Below are 23,042 nucleotides of genomic sequence, written 5' to 3'. Positions count from 1 at the left end.
GTGTGAGTGAGAGATTTTTTCTTTTGAAATTAAACGTTCAAAACAAGTTTAGTTTCAGTTCAATTAAGTCCCCTCACATCTATATACAAATGACATCCTGAACATTCTACATTCATTCAAACTACTAACTCTAACTGGGGAGGGAGTCTGGGAGATAGGTGGGTTATTACTCTTGAGTCTAATGATCAATACATCCTGATGTGAAGGAGAATATGTCTAAAGAAGAAGAAGAAAATAAAGGTTGTTATGTATAGCCTGGACAATCAAAATCAGATGGAAAAATGATATGTTTATGTGGTGTTATAATTAAACTTTATGTTGATATAATGATATGGCACATTGATTATCAAGAAAATGAAAACTTGGCACTTCATGTCAAAAAGGTTGCCGACCCCTGCTGTAAACTATAAGCAGGCAGGACGTAATACGTTCAGGCCATATGAATGTGACCTAAATGAAAGTTTGTCACTGTGGATGTATTCAAACTGTATCTGAATGCTCACAAAAGAATCACTCTGAGCCTTGAATCTGTAGACTAATTTTAAACATATTTTTCTCATTGAAAACACCATTGTATTCCATGGATTTTGTCTTGAAACATTACAATATTGCACTCAATGTCCATCACAGTCAACCATGAATCTCACAAGAGCAACATGGGGCTTATGTTGATGACATTAACAATTAAAACCACAGATTTAACTTAATGAAAATTAGAGTAAAGAACTACAGAGATCAAAAAACAAAAACAAATCTCTACCAACACTGAATACAAATAAGACTACATTCAACAGAATTTAATCAAATGTGCATATTCACAGCCTTTGAAAATAAAACCTGTACTATTAAAGTGTCAGCATATTATACCAGCAGTCTAATGGTTTAATCATGTAAAAATAAATTATTTAAATAATTTTGGTGTAGGCTGAACTACGAGTGCATACAAGGCCTACTCTCTGTATCCTTGGAAGTGTTCCTCAACACAGACAATGCACTGCAGACCAAAATGTGAATAAATAATAAGATCTGTGGAAATGCTGAAACACACTGAATGGATTTGATTTCCAAAAGCTGTGGTTTTCACATAAACAAAATTACTGTATGATAGCTCTGATACGCTTAGAGATGAAAGACTGCAGCACTTCCATTTAACCTTTTTCTTCTTCTTCATCTCTGTGGTAATCAAAAGTACTACAAAAACCTGTGTTTTGCACCTTTATTCAACATTATCTTCATATATTGGTCCTCACTAATGCTCATTTCTTTCTATTCGCTCTGTGACTCAAAGGCAAGTTGTGGATAACTTGAAAATATACCTGCCAATGACATAATTGGTGGAAATTTCAAGATAATGGACACTACAGTCTTTATCTTTCTGTAACATTAGAATGCTAAAAAGTATCCACGGTCGTTGCATCAATTAATAAACACAAGTTTGACAGGGCCTTCTCAGTGGCCTATGGAACTCACTCCCAGCTCACATCATAGCCACGTTTAAAACCACACCCCAAACCCAGACTCGCAATCCCTACCTAATCCTAATCCCCCTTTTCTACCTTTATTTCTATAGTTTTTAACCTTTTAACTAGTTCTTCCTAAAAAAGTTATTTTTATTTTGTTTTGTAAAGCGACTTCCACAATTTTTCAAGCTACCCACAACTTGCCTCTGAGACACAGTGAGTTGACAAAAATGCTACTGTCCTCTAGTGCATTGGTTCTCAAAGTGGGGTCCAGGGACCCTCACGGGTCTTTGAGGAGCCTACAGGGGGTCCCCAGCTAAATTAAACCGGTTTAACCAATGTGGGAAATTAACAAATCATTTTGGAATACTCCACGTGCCAGAGCCTCCCCCAGTCCCGGCAGAGTAGTTCTGGAGAAGCAGACTGAGTGGCCCTGTCTTTCCCTAAGAGGACTGACCGCGGGTAGCTACTGGGACGTAAGTCGGGGCTTGATCAACCCCGGCTGGGTCACCTGAGCGAGGGTGTATGTTGTTGCGAGACCCGAAACACCCGATGACCCCAGGCTACAACACTGATGATACGTCCCAGGTGCATCCATGTGATGTTTTCTCTATAGTACACACATCTTTTCTTATGGGGGCCCCTGGCACAAATCATTTTCAAATGGGTGTCTGTGGCCAAATACATATAACTTTTGGGATCCTTGACATGAAAATGTTTTAGGACCAATGCATTAGTGAGGACCAATAATGTGGAGATAAGGTTTACAGCATTGTGGTGTTGTTGATTGAGACTCAGACCGGTCAGGATTGTTTTTTTACGGTCCAGTGTTTAAAATCGGTTGATGCGGTCCTGTTCCATCTGAGACTTGGCCTTCTTCTTGAGAAGTAGGATGTGTTCGGCGAACTCCCGGACGGCCCCCACGCCCCCGGCGCCGTGGCAGCTGTACTTTGCGGCGTTGACCGCCATCACCGGTGCGTCCCGCGGTACCGCGCTCAAACCTGCCAGGATCAGACACTCCACATCCGGTTCATCGTTGCCTGTGAGGTAGAGGAGAGAGACAGCACAGGTGACTATAGGTTAGAGCCACATCAATATATCTGCCATTATTTAACCTTTTCAATGACATCGATATGATTATGTGTCCAAATGTTTAACCACTCAAGAATTCTTAAAGATTTCTAAACTAGCAGATCTACAAGATGAAATAAGCTGAAATAAAATACAGTTCAGGTTGTGTTAATGCTTTTATGGTTAGATGTTAAATGTTCTCAAACTTTTTTGACAAAATACCAGTCAAAACATGGGTAATCGGTGGTCTAAGTCTCTCCAAAATTGGGCTTGGACCCAAAAATCAGGCATCGGTAGCAGCCTGCTGGATGAACTAGCTGATAAACTGCTCTTACTCATATAAACATCTATTTAACAACTTGTTTTACCCATATAAGCTACCTCCTTACAGTCCAGCCCTAATATAATATAATACTAAAATAATACATTATTCATATACACATTTAATGTGTGGTTTTACCCACATAAGCTACATCTTTCCAGTCCAGCCCTAATATAATATTAGGTTCGGTCGGCACTAGCTTGCCATTAATATAATAATACAATAATAGATTATTCATGTAAACATTTAATAACTGTTTTACCCATATAAGCCACCTCCTTCCAGTCCAGGCCTCGCTCCTCCAGCATGTGTTTCATGTCCCCCAGCAGCTCCACCCCAGTCTGCCTGACCTTGCAGCCCGTTCTCTGGGCCACTGTGTCACACAATGCCTTGCTCATGGGGTCCTCACTGGAGGTCAACAGCACCACCTGGTGGGGGGTAAAGAGTAACAACCATAAGGTCAATTAAAAGAGCTCCAAGATGAAAAGGTGGAATTATAATCAACATGCTTTTTCTCTATTTTGAACTTATTTTAACCAATGGGAAAGTCAAATTATCACAATCGTGTCACACTGCAACGTGTTGTGAGCTTATAGATCTGCCTTTTCTGCTTTAGGGCTAAAGTTAAAAATGGCAACAAAAAAAATCCTGTATTATAATTTTCATTATTATAATTATTATTATTTTTTATACCTCCACTCCTTCTCTGTTCAGCATGCGTAAGCCCATGGTGTCTCTGGTGTTGATGGAGACCATCTCCTCTCCAGACGCAGACACAATCATCTGGCCGTCTGTCAGACATCCAGACACCTTACACAACAACAGACGCACCACCTCGGGCTTGTCTCGCCCAAAGTAACCATACCTGGAGAGGGAGAGGGAGAGGGAGAGAGAGAGAGAGTTGGGGGGTTGTCAGAGAAACAGAGGGAGAGAGAGAGAGAGAGAGAGAGAGAGAGAGAGAGAGAGAGAGAGAGAGAGAGAGAGAGAGAGGGAGAGAGAGAGAGAGAGAGAGGGAGAGTTGGGGGGTTGTAAAAGAAACAGCACATGAGAGACAGTAAAATATAAGAAAATATGTAAAAATGGGGGATTAGTGCAGATAAAAAAGCAAGTCCGAGACGACAACTGAAACTACATGCAAGAAGCTTATATATGACGATCAGATCAGAGAGAGAGAGAGAGAGAGAGAGAGAGAGAGACGGAGGGACATAAGGAAAACAAGTAAGGTAGTCACAACTCGTAACCAACATGAAGAGGACCGCCATTAATTTGTATGTGTGGTTAGTTTGTCCCACCTGAGGACCCTCTGTTCGGCTACAGGCCAGTCGATGTCCACATCGATGTCCACACTGTACTCTGGCAGCATCTCATAGTAGGCGACCTTACCACCCTGCAGACACGGTAATGAACGGGGAGAGGGGATGACAACGACTGTTTGAAAAACACATCACGTGTGACACCAAAATCTATCTGCCCTGTGATCTATATCAGTCAGTGTGAAAAGAAGAAAAAAAGACAGTGGGAGTTCAACCATCTTCACAGCAGGATATCAATGTTGTTCCAAGTAGGGATGGGGCAAATCAATGACAATTCAAGTCAATCACCTGCAGTGCTCCTTGATTCAGTACGAGGTCTTTAGTGGCGAAGTAGAAGGATCCATTCTCACACAGTTCACCATCCCAGTCTTGGCGCCGGGGTCTTTTGGCAGGGTTTATATTCAGTGGCTTGGTCGTCTCTCCAGCTAGAAAGGACAGAGATAGGAAGCTTAAGGTTTAAATTCAATGGCTTGGTCATTTCTCCAGCTAGGAAGGACAGTGAGAAGAAGCTTAAGGTTTACATTCAATGGCTTGGTCTTCTCTCAAGCTAGGAAGGCTAGCGAGGAGAAAGCTTAAGGTTACACATAACACAAATAACTGCTTTAAATAGATCTATTTCAGAATTTATGGTACAGGGACAGGGAAATTGAATTATCAGCAAACACTTAAGCGAAAAGCACCATAATGACAGCTTTCCATTGCAATGAGTGTGTTTCAGCTGTACCGGCCATTTAATTACCGTCATTCCTGCCCTAGGGGAACAGGTTTATACACTTTGAAGAACAACACTGCGTGTGCACTGCACACACACCCCCAAAGCCATGAATTTTGCAGTGACTAACTTGCAATCCTTTCATTACTTAATTATTGTTATTTTTTTTTACCATTGTTAAGCACTATGAGATTGAAGAATAAACTAAACCTGACCCCCACACAGATGCAGAAAAGTCTTTAGGTAAACACTGGATTATGTGACAGCCCAGAACAGCCCAACCCTAACTAAAGGTTGAAGTCATATGTCTATATAAACTGTGACATTGAGGCATCTAGAACAATGTCACACTTTCTCTAGTATTCATCTACTACTATAGGAACTACTATTTAAACTAATATCACCCAACTTTCTGCTAATTAAATGGAACTGCATTTGTTCCCTCATCTGACGTTTCCCAGAGAAATGCACAAGTTCTGCTTTGGCCTTACTACTACTATTTTTCATTTCCAGGACCCCTAGTTTGACATGCACCAGTCCACGAACCCCCATTTGATACATTTTATTTTGTTCTGTGGACACACCCCCTTATGTGACAAATTAATGTGGCTGTTTAATTATTAGCGACTCTCTCTCCCCAATGCATTATGCATTGTTATATAACTTTACACTGAACTGGGCAACATACATTCCCCCCAAAACACATGGCACTCAGTTTACACATATTTTTGTGTTTTATCCTTTTAACAGATACAGTACATTACTATGTACATATATTGGCCCTCATTTATCAACGCGGTGCAGCCCGAATAATGAGCGTACGGCGTAATCACCGCACCTTTCGGCATTTATCAATATATCCTGACGTGGGCTTCATCCTACCGTAGGCTGAAATCTCACGTCTGGTCGAGACCAGTTGTTGACGTTGGCTGCACCCGTTTATTCCATTCTAGACCTGCGGAGCACCATTGTCTGACTGTCTGACAAGCATCTGGACACATAATCCACTCCTAAATGTGTATATCTACACTAATAAATAATTGCTGTGAAAATATATCATTTTATAAAGTAATTTAAACAAACTGCTTTAACAGTCATTCAGATAAGATTGTAGATCTGTCTGTATTGAAAATAGCAGATCTACAAGCTCACAAGCCAGCGTTGCATCGCAACGCGTTGTGAGCTTGTAGATCTGCTATTTTCAAAAATATACGAGCGCTTTTGCGCCGGGAGTCCCGCGGTCGGGACTCCCGGCCACCTTTTCATGGACAGTGAGGTCTACAAACTTACAGTAGCTTGTCCTATGTTATGGAGTTATGTCATAGAGAGTTATGTAGGCTACACAACCTGGCTGGGTTAAGGATATAAACCCGACGCTCCAATATTAACGTGGCGGCACGGAATCACTGCATTCCGCCCGAGTCTCATGTACCGCTACGCTACGGACACGGACATGAAAGACAAAGTTGGGCGGGCGCGTGTGTGTGCTGGGACCAAGTGTAAGCTCGGATCAGCTGTGTAGGATGCGTTGATAAATGTGACTTTGACGTTGGTGTACGGCCGAATATATGGAAAAATATACGACGGTTTATACGCTGCGTTGATAAATGAGGGCCAGTGTCTCTATCGGGTGTAACCATGTATGTCCAAAACCATACCTTTTTAGGACATGGAAAAAATAACATGTGTTCCAATGGATCAAATGTAGTTATTGTTTAGTCACAAGCTAAAACCCACTAAAACCCACAGACTGACTCAAAAATTGTGAAAATGCCAATCTACAATCTCACAACACGTCACACTGCGACGCCTTGTACGTGGCTATTTTCACTACTTTTGTGCGACACTCTTGTACGAAAAAGTAGGGCATTCATTTATGGGGCAAAAAACATAAAGAGTATGAAGATACAAGGTTTCTGCCTGACAGTGACGTAATGTTCATATGCATTCTCGTCAATTAAAACGACAATCAATCAATAGTGAGTGCATACATCCTTTCTTGACCTCCTGCCAGCGGAACTGGTGTCGTCTGACCACAGCGAAGACGGAGTCACATCCCTGCAGCGTGATCATCTCCACAGCCTCCTTCACATGGAATGGATGGAGGCACGGAGCCGTCGCCTGGATGTTACAGATTACATCCACCTCTGGAGAGACAAAATGCATAAGAAACGATTCTCCTCATAAGTTTGAGATAAAATGATGCATCGTCATTACAGTTGTTAAAAACAACCATGTTGTTTCCCCTTATTTTGCAGAAAGAGAATCATACAGGCTGTCCTACTCTCAGTCCTAGATTATGGGGACATCATTTATAGATATGCTGCTGCCACCACCCTTAAGCCCCTAGATGCCATCTACCACTCTGCTCTCAGGTTCATCACAGGTGATCCATATAACACACATCATTGCACTGTATACACTACAGTTGGATGGCCCTCTCTCTCCATGAGACGAGACCACCATTATTGGGAATAGGTGGAATAGGTGGTACATCTATATTCATAAAGCTCTATTAAATAAATCACCAACATATATTTCATCACTGTTAAAACCAAATACTTCCACCCATCATACACGCTCTCAGGAATACATCACATTGTTGGTCCCCAGGGCCAACACCAAGCTAGGCAGGGCAGCTTTCAGTTTTAGCGCTCCCTTCGCTTGGAACGAATTGCAACGCACTTTAAAAATGGATTCCATGGTTTCACTGGATCAATTTAAAAACTTGCTAGCTAATCTTGTTGTTTTAAATTGTCACTGTTTTAATTAAGCTGTCTTTATTACTGTTGTATTATGTTTTTTCACATATATAACTTGTTTATCCTGTTGTTTTTATTCATCATTATTATTTACACTGTTGTATTGTGCTTCTGTAATCGCGGCATCATTGAAAATGAGGGCTCTGCCCTCAATGTATCCCCGAGAAAATAAATAAAGGTTGAATGAACAGTACATGAATCCCATTCTGGGAAAAACTAAGAAGATTCATTGAATTGATCAAGGTGGCTGGACGGAAATCACTGTCCCTGGTTCTCAAGACGTGCGTTATCGCTCTTAGCCCTTTAATCAAACGTCTTCCATATGGTGTGATAGCAGTGGCGCAGCCAGAACGCTAGTATAGGCTGGGCCTGAGCAGGAGCGGGTGGGCACGCATGCAAGCGCGCGTGCATGTGTCCCCGACCCGCGCGCGCTTAAGCGAACATTTGCGGTTATTGTGTGGATATTGGGCGTTTTGGGGCATTTTTTTAGGGTTAGGGTTAGGGTTGGGTTAGGGTTATGTTATTTAATTCTTATTTTTGCCTGATTTTACCGATTTTTTGTATCCAAAAATTAATTAACATTTAATTCCCAAACATTTTTTTTTTTTTGCAAAATCGATCGGGTGGGCCAGCTCTCTATGTGGGTGGGCCACGGCCCACCCAGGCCCATCCATGGCTGCGCCCCTGTGTGATAGTCAACTGCCTTAACCACATGTCATGAACCCTAGTGGACCTATTCTGAGGTGAACATTTGGTGAAAATAGCCGATCTACAAGTTCACAACAACGCGTTCGCCAAGCATCTGATGTAGAGGGAAAAAGGAGGGGACCTAGTACTGTATAGACCCCTGGTGGACCCCGGTCAACAAAGTCTATAGGGCTATGTTTTTTTTTGCCTTTTACCCCTTTTCTCCCCCAATGTAGTCGTTATGCCAATTGATTCCTCCCTTGTCACTGCTATTGTATCCTACTGACTCACCTGCTAGTGAGGAGCCCCCACTGGGAGGACGTAGACTCTACGTCATAGAACCTTTGTCCTACTCCTCCCGCCCAACACTCTGTTCTGACAGGTGCCGTCCCAGCCTGTAGGAATATGTGCAGTGACAAATATCACCCTCCCCCGCCCGGCTTCCCTCCCCCGAACACGGGCCAATTGTGTTCATATAGACGCTCGACAAAGCCGGATGCACCACAGTGAATTTGAACCCACGTCACAACCTCTAAAGGGTTAAGTGGTTAAGCTAAATGTATACTCCATTGCACGATGGTCACTTGCTGAAAAAAACAGATCTTCAAGCTAACAATGCGTCACAGAGTGAATTAAGATCAGGCATTGTACATGGGAATCTTCACAAAAGTCAATAATCCCAAGTCATGGAATACAGGGATGAATAAGAGAGTCACTGCTTGTATGCACAGCAAACTGGTTCACAATGAACCTGGCCACCAACCTACAAGTCAACACATGACGTCACACAGCAAACAAGCTCTCTATGTTACAGAGGAGCGTTTATATCTATGTACTGTGCTAGTCTCCTGGTGAGAGGTTACATTTATGTGAGGACACTAAAATTATTCTGTATTAGGACAATATTTTTGCTGCAATCTCTACAGACATTTGGAGGGAACATCTACAATTTAGGAATTCAGCAGACACTCTTATCTAGACTAGAGCAACTTACAAAGTACAAGATCAGAGTAAACAACATAAACCCTAGTAAACCAACGACAGGAGAAGTGGCTACGGAATTAGAGTACGTGATACAAAGTAACTAGGAGGACAACAAGTAGGCCTCAAACCTGGGAACTATGATATCTAAAACATTTAGTATACTATGACATCTGTCAACAACCAACTGGTTGCCACAAGGTGGTCATCTGTCACTGTTGATCAGAACTTTGATTTGAAAGCCTTCATGAGAAAACACAGACTCATGTCATGATCAGTATTGTCCTGCTCAGTGCTTGCTGGATGCTGTGAAAGGAAGCTGTCCTGTTGTTGAGATTTCAGTTCCTTCAGCTTTATTTTTCTCAGATTATTTTTCTAATGCCTTACTTATTCTGCATGGAAATGGCTTTTTTCTCTTGGCATCTCAATACTGTTGTCTCATCTGCTCTTGTTAGCTGTGATATAAAATGGTAGTAGCTGGGTACTACCATTGATATGCTGCCAGGGTTATTCCTATGCTAATTTGCACTGTGCTGCTCCCTAGGTGGCATTATAATTCAAACAAGCGTGTGATTGGATAGCGGACAATATGAATGGTGGTTTTTGTCTGGGTTTTCAAAATTGTTCCACCATCGACCAAAAATGCCTGAGAATCGATGGGGTTCATCCCAAACACATGGTTGCCCATGTGTTTGGGATCTACTGAATCCAGTCAAGAGAAGTGCATATACAACAGATAATAAGAGTGTGTACAAGGAAATTAGGTGGATTCTTAAGAGGTGAGGTCTAGCTCATCAGATGCCAAACCAGTGTGTTGGAAATATTTTATACAAAGCAGCCTAAGTCAGTACACTCACAAGGGCAAGGCTATCAATTTCCAACCATGTCTTTAACTCAATGTAGTTCATCAATAGTAGCTGTAGCATACTATTTATTTGCATCTTCTATTCAAACTAAAATGTGTTAATTGACCAGTACCTATTTCTCCTTTGTCTAGGTCCATGCTTTTGCTTCTTTTGGTACTTAAATGTAGTGCTAACACTATCCGCCTTTTGTCCAGGAACAACAGCAGGCTACCTATTTCATTTCAAATAGCAATACGCATGCATGTCTATTGTATAGTGAAAAACTCCAAAACAAACACATCTAATTTTGTGTTGCGTATGGAAAGCGACTGAAAAAGACCACGGCTAGAATGACCACAGTTTCCTCTATGAAGCTAGACATTCACTTTATATTTTTGTTGACTCCAACTATCTCCAGAGTCCTGCAATGTTCCGCAATGAAGTAGAGAAAATCATATCTCTCACTAGTCCACCTCTCTACAAGGCTAGTCTAGCCTTGTAAACCTAAATGTTTACAAATATGTTATTCAATATATTATTTTAGGCTATTCTAATCCATGTCCTGTTTCCATGGTTACGTTATTGTATTTTCTGTGAATTAACTATATTCTACAGTTTAACCCAGTGATTCTCAACCGTTTTAATTTCAAGGACCCCCAATTTTATAGAAATTTGCCTATGCCACTGACCTCCAATTTGATATGATTTTCATCCCTGGGACCCTGATCTACATGGTTCAAAAGCCAGCGTTAATTTAAGTCAGTGTACAAATGGTAGGTCTGCCAAATGCTCACATCATATACAAGCATACATTATGTACATGTACTCAGCCAGGGCTATCCTTCTTTAGGGCGGATTCACACTGCGGCCTTGGAATCCGCCTTGAGGCTGGTAGGAAGGAATACCTGGGAAGGAATTGGTAAAGCGTGTGCACTTTGTGAGAAGTTTTATAAGGTTTTCAATAGGGGGCGAGCCTAACTTGTTTGCAATGTTTTTCAAAAAGCTATACCCTTACCTAATACCATTCCAAAAATCTAAAACTTCTCACAAAGTACACTTATGATAGATGCTAGCTTTACCAATTCCTCCCCAGGTATTCCTTCCAACCAGCCTCAAGGCTGGTTCAAGGCCGCAGTGTGAATCCGCCCTAGACATGTGTCAATGTCAATATGTGAGTATATCAATGCATTGTTATTTTGTTGTCTCATATTTATTGTATTGTATATATGTACATTTTGTCAACATTTGTTCCTCTACATGTGTTCACATATAATACTGAATAATAATTATAATAATAATTATTTATTTTTTAATTGAACTGACCTGTAGTACAGTTTATTAAAAGTTATCCAACCGCTATGGACTTCTGTAATTAGATTTTAATAAGCTGATAGAGAACCACTGATAGCGTGCGTGTGTGTGTGAGTGAGTGAGCATGTGCACATACCTGGATTGAGCCTGACAAACTCCTGAATGGTCTCCAGTGAACTGGAGGAATCTCTGGAAACTCCAGGGCTCCTACGGTGAACCTTGGCCCCCCAGGCTTTGGCTACCTTCTCTATCTCATCATGGTCCGTTGACACCCACACACTAGGAAAAGACACATTATTTTTAATTAATGAATTTCTAGCAATGCAATTAAGTAGGAGCATGTTAAAGTTAGGAAAAGTGTTCATTTGTGGTTCCAGTAATGATGCAGTGATTATGAGAAAAGGTTAAAACATCCGCACACTGGTTTAAAGCTCCAAAACACTTTTTATTAATGGCGTAACGACGGTAACGTTTCAACCTAAACATTATCTATTTCGTGTGGGGGTGACTATGTTTATACTTTACTTTCACAAAATATTGACACAATTACATTTTGATAAATACTGTATGTATCAGTAATACATGCATCACCTACATTGGTAATGGCAAATAATAAAGCAACTTGGAGAGTCTGGAAAGTTCATAAAATTGCACAACTTTAGTGTAAAGCAGCATTTATGACCAGTAAAAGACAACGCTTAAGACATATCACAATATTACATTACAATTACTAGCCAAAATCACAGACACTATCTAGTCTCACAATGGCATTGATATCACATAATATTGACATTGCCCAGGCTGACCTACCTATGTTATGGCTCTGGTAGCCCCCCCCAAACAGAAGCACCCATGTACGCACATAAACACACATGGGGGGCTGGCCCTCTTGGTGCTCTCTATGGCAGAGCTTCTCATAAATGCTCCTTTGATAGGATCCCCAAATTGATACATACAGTATTAGCCCATGGACCCCATTTGAAAGTATATGCCCGGAACCCCCATAATGGAAGATTTTTACGGCGTGGCTGGCTCTACAGCAGTGATTCTCAACCTCTTAAATTTGAAGGACCCCCCTTTGATTATGCATTAAGCCACAGACCCCCATTTGATACCATTCTCGTCTCTGGCACCCCAATCTACAGAGTAAAATCCTCAGTGTTAATTTAACTCTGAGAGTGCGCAAAATTATGGAACCAAATGGACCAATATAGTCCCATTTATACTGTACACTCTCAGAGTTACAGACCTGTAAGGGTCCATTCCTAACAATCAATAACTTAGCTATGGGAACACCTGGAACCCCCTCTGGACCCATGGGGTTCCCCGGCCCCATTTTGAGAACCACTGCTCTGTGGGGCGTCATCCAAAAGTCACACCTAACCTAGTCTTGCGTAGCCAGACAACTATTTCACCATCTCCGAATGCTATATAGAGTCTGGAACTACACCTGCTGAAATCCAAGAGGAAGCTTGCACTTCTGTTCACGAAAATATATCGTCACCTTATTAAACTAATGGCCTAAGTCATTTTTTCAAGGTTTTCAGGAAAAATAAAAAATAAAAAACTGATCCAGAACAAAACTATATGATATTTCTTAATCATTTCACCCAAAATGTTTATAACAAATTATGACTATTTAAATAGAAATAACACTGTCTGTCAGTTATGTAACATAAGAGATTGAAATAGGTTTAAATAGGATTAAATCTGACTTAGGCCAAAATAAAAAGCAAAACAAATTACAAAATGGCCTAAATCAGTAAATAATTTGGCTTAAGTCACAAAAACATGTGACTTAGGCCAAACAAAAGGCCTATTTTGTCCTAAGTCACACTAGGGAGTTAGGCCATTATACTAAAAGGGGCGTGAACAGCATGATCCTTTTCAATTAGGAGTTGGGCCATTTTACCAGAGGTGGCCAGTGTCATGAGGACCTGGCTTAGGCAAAAATATAATTTCCTCAAAAAATGACTTAGGCCATTAGTTTAATAAGGTGACGATATTTTAAAATATCTTTACATTTTATGATTTAATTTCCATTTCTGCTTAGTATCAAGCTATATATGCTTAGATGATTTTGATTTATATTAGGATACATTTGCACGACTGTAGAGACGAAACGGAATTTTAATCATGATCACAGCTTCCGAGTCCCAGACTGTATGACCAGAAACATTTGAAAATTGTGTAAGGCAACAGTCTGGCCATGCCAGACTACACTTAACCTAACCAAATATTTAATAGACCACTTCCTGGAATCCAAAATAGGGTGTGGGTTTATTGAGCCAATAACAGCATGTTACATGTTTTAGATAAGATTCCATGTGGGCATTGTTGGCCTTTAAAAGTAACCCCTCACACCTCACAAACTTACAATGCAGTCAATAATGTAATATATGCAGTGGTGGTGTTAAGTAACTAAGTACATTTACTGAAGTACTTAGACGATTTTGAGGTATCTTTTACTTTACTGGAGTATTTCAAATTTTCAATACTTTTACTTCTACCCCACTACATCTCAGAGGCAAACATTGTACTTTTACTCCACTACAAATATTTGCAAACGTATAGTTACTAGTTACTTTGCAGATATAAATTATTACATTACAAATCATGTACATTAACCACTTCAGCCCTATTTAATACATAGGTGGCTATTTGAAAATAGCCATCTACAAGCTCACAACGCCAAACATTATAGTACTTTTACTTTTGGCACTTTAAGTATATTTTGATGCCAACACTTTGTACTTTCACTCAAGTAACATCTTGAACACAGGCCTTTTACTTGCAACAGAGTATTTTGACATTGTGGTATTGCTACTTTTACCTATGTAAAATACCTGAGTACTTCTTCCACCACTCACACTGATGTAATCCAGTTGTCACTAACCTGTCGAACATGTTTGAGTCCACAGCAGCCCTCAGCACCCATCCTATGAGGGGGACCCCGGCAAGCATCTTGATGTTCTTCAGGGGAATGCCCTTGCTCCCCCCCCTGGCGAGGACCAGCGCAGCGATGTGTCTCTTGCCGTTGTGTCCGCCTTTAGCGTGTTTGTGCTGGGACTGGGGGGAGGAGAGCACCCCGTCCTCCTCCGGGACTCCCTCCATGCACGGATGGGTGCGTTTCCTACTAGCAGCCATACTGGTTCACTGCAGCGTTGCCAGGTTTTGTCAGAGAAATGAGCAACCGTGTCTAGGAAAACGAAGCCCAAAAGAAGCAACTTTGGTCACTCACGTGACATAACATGAGCAGTTTAAACCTATATGCGTAGGCTTATTTGAAAATAGCCAATCTACAAGCTATCGCGACGCGTTGTGAGCTTCTAGATCTGCTATTTTCAAAAACTCTTGCAATAAAATGTGGAATTTTTGGAATACTTTTGAAACATTCTAGCAACACAAATACTCCCTGTGGCACAACACATTTTCATGCAAATATTTAATTTGAGAACCACTGGTTTAAATAATAATAAATACATTTTTTGGAAACAATCCAGTACACTTTAGAAACAAGCCTAAAAATAAGCTTACAATAAGCCGACATGGCAACACTGGTTCACTGCTGTTACCAACCCCACAACACCGTTATAAACAGATAGTTACCTGGTTTTAACTGGTAATGACTACTACTACTAAAGACTACAAACTGATCTATCCGTGCAATATTGTTATGATATACTGGGATGTATCCGGAGGTGTAATGCATGCATCAAAGTCCTTAGTTCGTAGTTTGAAAGAAATGCAGCCAGGAAGAAAGAAAACCGCAACCCGGGTCGCAGCTGTAGTACGTGTTCGTGTCCCGTAATGATCGCTGTAGTTGCGCAAAACGTTATTAGATGGGAAAATCGGTCGCAACCATAAATAGAGTTTAAAAACGCAAAAGGTAGAGAAATAATCATAATAAACTTATTATCAGAAGTAAAGTCAACACATAATCAGTAATGTTCCAGTACGGTACGATTGTATAAACAATGTCCTCAAAGAAGGACAACACCAACCGGCAATGATAGGCCTATACTACAATTTACGGTAAACTTGTGATTCATGTGATTGAATCACACACACGCACGCACGCACGCACGCACGCACGCACACACACACACACACACACACACACACACACACACACACACACACACACACACACACACACACACACACGAGTTACAGCCGTTTCATGGTATTTACTTCTATCTTGTGGCCAGCACATTCATGAAGACAATATTACACTAAAATAAATAGACTTGTTACAAGTATTCAAATTCAAAGCACAAGACAACATTGCAATATATTACATATAAGTGTGATATGGACAACGTTGAGACTATAGTAAACTATTTACCCATCCATCTGATGGTATAATATAGCCTACTTATTATAATATAATATATTAATAATAACTTATAAAACCAGAGTTGACCGAGCCTTTTCAGTACTAATTAGATTGGATGAGCTACCATCCCAAATCAAAATGGCCCCCACTGTTGAATCATTTAAATCTCACTGTTATAGGCTACCTTGGCTTTTAATCCATTTTGAGAGTTTTGTGATCTATGTCTATGTAGTTTGATTTCTGCACAGATTGCCTGCGCAGCACTGTGGTAACCCTGTGTTTGGGAACTCTGCTATAGAAATCAGTGGTTCTTGAACTTTTTCATGTCAGGGACCCCCAAATGAATATGCATAACTATTTGGCCATGGATCCCCATCTGAAAAAAAATGTGTGCCAGGGAGCCCCCCCCCCCTCCACCCACACCATACAAGATGTGTGATGCTAAAATGTTTGGTAATAATTTTAAAAGGGCCTGTGCAATTATCTTTGGGGTTCCCGAACATCTACTCTTTATTAACGACTAAAGAGAATACTTTATTTTTTTTCCACATTAAAGTGAGTCTCCGTAGAGACCGTCAAAAATTGCCTTTGCCGACTATATTTCAAGTCGTCATCGGCGGGGTATTGGGTAAAGTTTTCAACTAGCAATAATCTCGCCTCGGATAAACCTCATAGGCTAAGATACTGCCACTGCGCAAAGCTAGTTTGAAGGTGGTTACACCGAGTATAAGGCTGCGGAGCAATGACATGACGGTGACGGTGCAAAAAACAAACAACAAAAAAAAAAGTCATTTATTCACATATACCGTGCGATTGTCGATTATTATAGTAAATGTTTATATCGTGTAATTTATAGTGTTTCGTAACCCCTAACGCATTTTATTCATAAATGATTGTGGTCTATTTGCTACGCAGCACGCCGCAGTGCATCATGGGATATGTACACGTGACCACTGACGTACCTAATGTCTTCTTCATCGTACGACGGTGTGGCGCGCAAAACATAACAGATCTACATGCCCACAACACGTCCTGGAATTTAGGTGCTGTGGGCTTGTAGATTTGCTATGTTCGCGCCGAACATAGCACTAATTAGACGAAGTATAAAATAGTTATATTTTTCATAATCATTTACAAAGTACTTGGTTTAGGTTACCCTTTAGTGAGCAACTCCATGTCACACTTTGTTATATTTACTTGTAACAAATGGCCGCTAGAGGGAGCCCTGTTTTAAATTAACATAAGCGACTGTAACCTCTACCTCTGTTCATCTGACAGCTCTGTACGTGAGATATGAAAGGTCTATTATTGTATTTAACGACGATAAACTCACAAGTATCGCAGCTAACGGTGGAATATGTAATAATCACCTTGGGAGTGGAATACAACAGTGATAAAAGTGTTTTTGAACCTCTTCGGCAATAGCCTGGGATCAATATCATTTTCTGGTTTCTGATCCGGTCTGGACGGAAATAACTTTACGTCATGAGTTGGCCGGAACCAGTGACCGGAACATCTGGTGCCATGCACCTCCGAAATGATTCCCCTAGTTTAAATTGTGTGTTGGTTTGGTATAATCGTTTCGTTTCTTTTTGTATAATATTTCAACTCGTAGCGTGACTATCAAGCTTAACTCTATGCTATCAAGACTGGGGAACACAAACAATGCGACGCCAACCAGAACCCACCACCAGAACATGATTGTTTTTTTCTAAACCGGATCACACGGGCCAGATGCGAGGTTATTTCGGCCACCTTTGGAGGACGGACCCCCGGAAACGGATGTTCGTTTGAAGGCAGATTGCGGGAGCTACGCATAGGGAGCTACGCATGATGTTTACAACATCAAAATAAATACATACAATTATGGAATACTGATTGTAACGTGTGTAATAAATACATAATATAATGCAATATCTGATGTAACATGAGTGACGCGCAACGTGAAACACAATGGAGGACTTTATGAAGAACTTTAAAGACAAGAGTGAAGCCGTGAGTACAGTGTTTATACTTTTATTTAGATAGTAGTGTCTAAAAGTGTTTTACTCTACTGAATGTAACCCGTGTTCACATTAAAATGTTAACCTGACGTTAAACTGACGAGCTTTTTACCTCAGGTCACAGTGAATGTCAGCTTGTACATTGTTTAGTTAATGTTACAGACAGAGGTATTATTATTAGTTGTAGTCTTTAGCCTAGCCCTGATACATGACAGTCATGGATGAACTTCAACATCGTGTTTGCACTGTCTCCCCTTTTGGCCCGTACATCTACATAAACGTTCAGATTTCAAATATAAAGTGCTTACTTCATAGACACGGATGTTACAATTATGTATGGAACCTCAGCAGTACCCGTATCGTCCGTATTGTTCGATAAAAAGCATTTTAATTTGATTGGTGGACATTTTCTCCATATGCTTTCAACTACGTGACCCTATCGGTTGGGAGATGTATTACACTCTGATACATTATACCTCTATGAGAAAATGGCTGCCGATCGGATTAAAATACTTTTTATTGAACAATACGGAACATACGGGTACTTCTGTGGACCCGTACATAATTGTAACATCCGTGGTCATGGGTTAAGCACTTTATATTTGAAATCTAAACCTTTATGTAGATGTACGGGGCAAAAGGGGAGAAAGTGCAAACACCATGTTGACGTTAATCCATGACGGTCATGACAGATGACCGTCTTGAATCCATGGCTATCTTTAGCCATCCTGCTCTACAATTATGTCATGGACCACCAAATTAATGTAGGCTATTTGGCCGCGGTCCCGCGGACCCCCATCTGAAAAGATTTTGTGCCAGACAAGATTTGTGTTAAACATTGAGTTTTCAAAATGTTCAAAAAAATTACCAAAATATTTTTTAATGATTTCAACTTTTCCTCATTTTGCTGGGGACCCCCTGGAACCCGCTCAAAGACCCCTGGGGTTCCCCGGACCCCACATTGAGAACCACTGATGTACAGAATATGACAATACAACTGGAAGCGTCCGCACATATATCGCCCAGGTTGCGCCTAAACCCTAACATTTAACTTCACAAAACTATGCCTAACCTTAACCCTAACCTCACAAACACTATGCCTAACCCTAACCATAAGGTCACCAGACATGTCAACCCAAGACAACTCGACCAGCCGCGAATTTGAGACAGCTGGACCCAAATCGACCGGGTCTGGTTGTCTGAAGTAGTAGCTCTGTGTAACCCCTAGAGGGTAGTAGAGTACAAGGTACAAGGTGACGGTGAGGGAGGTCCTGAGTATATTTATAGTATATTTAAGAGTAACCCTATGCCTTATTGTGTCTGTTTTGTCCTCCTCTCCTCTAAAATCATTTGAAAGTAGCAGATCTACACTAGTTGCCATCATTAAACACAACACAAGAGGTGAAATGAATTAAAGTACCACTATAACTATAACCATTATAACTATAACTTCTTATATATCTGACTTTTATACTTCATGTGATTATTCACAAAACCCCTAGGAGAGGTCATACTCTGCTATGCTATGATCAACTCACAGTACAAGCATACATGTATACAAGTCTTACATCCATCAGTGTTTGAGGTGATCAAAAGGAAATAGGCTGAAGCTAAACATTTATGATAGCCTATCCTTCCTTAAACAAGGACACGGTCATATGCTGTGTAGCATACATATTCACCTTGTAAACAAAATGTAAGTAAGATGAAATATGCAATATAAATGAAATCCCAATTATAATATTTGCATCTCATATACGACAACACTGAACGTCACTTTATGATGTTCTGTAAACGTCCTCTGGGTGGCTCCCTTTAGCTTCCATTAGCCTCCATTAGCTTTGTAACGAGTGCAACAAAAACACCAACACAGTCCCACACCAATACAGTCTTGAAGCTAAAGCATTCATAGAAACTTATTATAACATGGCAACTTTGCAACTTTGCACTTTACCTGAAAAGGGGAGAATAAAGTGAGTGCAAGAATAATTGTCAGACAACACAGATTGAGGATCGCCAGGCTGAACCAATTGATAATAGACACACTGTAAGGATTTAGAGCTGAAGTAAGGAGGTGTCTAATGGCTGTGCTTGAAAGCCTTATCACATCAAGAAGACAATAGGGCTTGAGGTAAGGAGGTGTCTATCTCAATGGCTGTGCTTGCTTGAAAGCCTTTGGGCTTGTTTCACCCTGACAGACAAATAATAATTCTTTGTATCAATGTACATATTATTATGTCTCTCTCTCTCTCTCTCCCCCTCTCTCTCTCTCTCACTCTCTCTCTCTCTCTCTCTCTCTCTCTCTCTCTCTCTCTCTCTCTCCCTCTCTCTTGCGGTCCGGGTCGAATTTGGGTCGAGTTGTCGGGTCCAAGCGGGTCGAAAGTGGGTCGACCGGTCCGGGTCGAGTTGTCTTGGGTTGACACGTCTGGTGACCCTCTTGACCAACCATAACCACTTAAACCCCAGCATCCATATTGTGGGGAAAGCTTTTGCATAAGATAGCAGATCGACAAGCTCACAACTCATCGCATTGCGACGCGTTGTGAGCTTGTTGATTGGCTATTTTCACTGAAAGCTTTCCCCACAATAACAGAAAATACACTAGTATAGAGCCCTGAGGGACTCTGGTCAACCATATGGGGTTTAAGTGGTTAACCCTAAAACCCTAACCTCACAGAAATTATGTGAATTAACATTGAAATGAGCCTGGATGCATATCAATGGTCCATTGTGTCAATTTGCGTGACCTGCTAAACCCTGTAGTGTAGGTGGTAAGCGACGTGCATGTGACCTCATTAAAATAGCGTCCTACCAAAATTAAAACACCAATGCAACACTGCTCAAAACCGTGTCCACCAAAACACCAGGAAATGAGTATCTCCCTTGCAGATATATATGCCCACAAAGTCGCTGAAACTGATGACGGTTGCTGCTTTTGAAAGTATGAATGCCACCACCAGGCTAAATGATGTTCCAAACAAAACTGGCAAAATATGGGATATTTTTCTGGCTGATATTAGAGATGGGGTATTGATGGACAATTATTGTAATGTTTTGATCTATGCTGTATGATGTGACATGTGAGTGAATGTACGTGTACGTATTGGATATGTATGTTACTGTTCGTATACATGTATGCATGTATAATGACAAGTATGACATTCTTTTGAAAACGTTTGAAGATAACTGCGATAACTGAAAAATAACTGCGTCTCGATCCACTTTTTGAGAAGCAGTGCATTAAATGACAGCTGGTCTCTCGTCTCCAGGAACGTGATTGGCTAAAGGAGCTGTTCGAGTGTGTCTCTGGCCAGCTGCTCTGTGCAGAAGAGCGTGTGTGCGACGCCTGTGTGTGTTTGGTGACCAGGATACAGGAGACCATCGGAGCGCACACACACACACTACCTCTCAGCTACAGGTAGGTGGCAGCGCGCACGCGGACACACACACACACACACACACACACACACACACACACACACACACACACACACACACACACACACACACTACCTCTCAGCTACGGGTAGGTCTCTGTTTCCTGTCTCCTTCCTATTAAACAAATAGATTAATAATGATAATAATAATAATCAAACGATCTAGGAGTACTTCACCCATTTGCAACCTGATCTTCAGAGAACCGAAGTCTGACGTCACTGTCGCCAGTGGCCGCTATCCTCCTGGGTCACAGAGTTATTTCCATTGAAAATACCATAGGGTCTGCCCAGCATCGCGGCATTTAAGAACTGTGTTCCAGAAATAAACTAATGAGCCCGGGCGATGTTACTCATATGGATATGAAGCATCAAGCATCAACTGACGGTGAAAGGGTTCTAATTTATCCAAAGAGTAAGAAAATAAATCGGTGCCAAAAAAATTACTGGAATTTGTATTTCTGTACAAGAGTAGCGTTGTCAGTTTGTTTGTTTCATGAAATGAACTAAATAACAAAAAAAACTAAAACTCTGATAACTAATGTCACGAAATCTAAAGAATCTGGCAAATGTTTTTGACGGGCCGCAACGTTCTTCTACTTCCCGGTACCGCCGCAGAATTAATAAAAAAAATCTCACAAAAAACACAGACGTTCAAATGTAACTCAATGTCATAAACAACACAGAGTCACATACCTGACAGAATTGCTGGACTCGTTTTAACATTTTTGGAACACAGCCGAGACGACCCTATGGTATTTTCAATAGAAAAAATAACGTCCGTGACCCAGGGGATAACTGAGTGACGTCATGTCTTTTGTACTTTATTGGTGCTCAATAATGCAAATAATTAACTGTGGTAAATGACAATTCAAAACCAGTCAGGAACTCAGTAGGTTATTGCTATATATTATTGAGCTTGACAGCAATTGAATATGTATATTTGAGTTTCCCGGTAATGGAAATTCAGCATGATAAAATTATCTCGAGATTAAATCTAATAACTGCTCATCCCTACTGTTTGTGAGTCATGCACACTGTAATGTATTATTACACTTCATTTTGTTTATTGTGTGTGTGTGTGTGTGTGTGTGTGTGTGGGGGTGGGTGTGTGTGTGCAAAATCTGTGGTTGCTAGGCTGGTGCCTGTCTCTGAGCTGGTTGCCAGGCAACATGTGCCCTGTGTTAGCAACTTATCCTGGAGCACCAATCAGCACAGAGCCTGGGTGAGGGAGGCGGAGTCATCATCCTTGGCCAATTGCAAGGCCCTGCCTCGGGTCAACTTGTTGCTAATTGGCTGTCTGAGAGAGGGGCAGGGCAGAGAGTGGAGATTGACAGACAGCAGCGGGGCGGTACGATGTGAGGTAATTAATCGGTCTATTGTAGAGATCTTAATGATATTAAAAGCATGTTTTGACCTATTTTTGGGGGGCTGTGTAGTTACCTCGCTATGATAAAACTGTATATCTTCAATAATATTCTCCTCATTGACTTACTTTGCATGCTGAAACAAAGTCACTCTTTTAGCACATAAACCAGAGGTCGGCAACCCCATATCAAAATAGAATATGTCCAACCGATTTTGCTTGTCCAAATACATAACAATGACTTTTGTTATAAACATTTTCTTTCACACGAGAACATTGTAATGATCATTGGACTCAGAGAATAACCCCATATCTTCCAGACTCCCACCTTATCTTATTCATCAGTCAGAGTTGTCTGCTTGGCCCCTCTTGTTTAGTCTCAAAGCGACGCTTAACACTGTTTGGCAGACGGCAAACAACATTTTCAAGACATGAT

The 23,042-nt window shown here is 40.9% G+C and overlaps 2 protein-coding genes across 6 annotated transcripts in view; one reads left to right on the top strand and one right to left on the bottom strand.

Moving 5' to 3' along the window:
• Positions 1-527: 527 nt before the first annotated feature.
• cmasa (cytidine monophosphate N-acetylneuraminic acid synthetase a) lies at positions 528-15,242 on the bottom strand. The gene is made up of 9 exons (XM_084049658.1): positions 15,074-15,242; positions 14,361-14,663; positions 11,601-11,743; positions 6,870-7,025; positions 4,455-4,591; positions 4,146-4,240; positions 3,547-3,718; positions 3,116-3,281; positions 528-2,500 (listed from the first exon to the last, which is right to left on the bottom strand). Exons 2-9 carry the CDS (start codon positions 14,609-14,611, stop codon positions 2,292-2,294), a joined length of 1,329 nt encoding a protein of 442 aa, XP_083905784.1. The 5' UTR covers positions 14,612-14,663; positions 15,074-15,242; the 3' UTR covers positions 528-2,291.
• Positions 15,243-17,628: 2,386 nt separating this feature from the next.
• ctc1 (CTS telomere maintenance complex component 1) overlaps positions 17,629-23,042 on the top strand; it is a 29,958-nt gene continuing 24,544 nt past the window's right edge. For all 5 annotated transcript variants that reach the window (XM_084049592.1, XM_084049593.1, XM_084049591.1 and 2 more), the window contains exons 1-3: positions 17,629-17,798; positions 21,076-21,224; positions 22,378-22,603. In XM_084049592.1, the coding sequence (XP_083905718.1) occupies positions 17,757-17,798; positions 21,076-21,224; positions 22,378-22,603 (417 nt within the window). In that variant the 5' untranslated portion in view covers positions 17,629-17,756. The remainder of the gene's footprint in view (positions 17,799-21,075; positions 21,225-22,377; positions 22,604-23,042) is intronic.

The sequence above is a fragment of the Gymnoscopelus microlampas genome, assembly GCF_963454915.1.
Source record: "Gymnoscopelus microlampas genome assembly, chromosome: 23".
Classification (NCBI taxonomy): Eukaryota; Metazoa; Chordata; class Actinopteri; order Myctophiformes; family Myctophidae; genus Gymnoscopelus; species Gymnoscopelus microlampas.
This window is presented reverse-complemented; position numbering and strand designations above follow the sequence as displayed.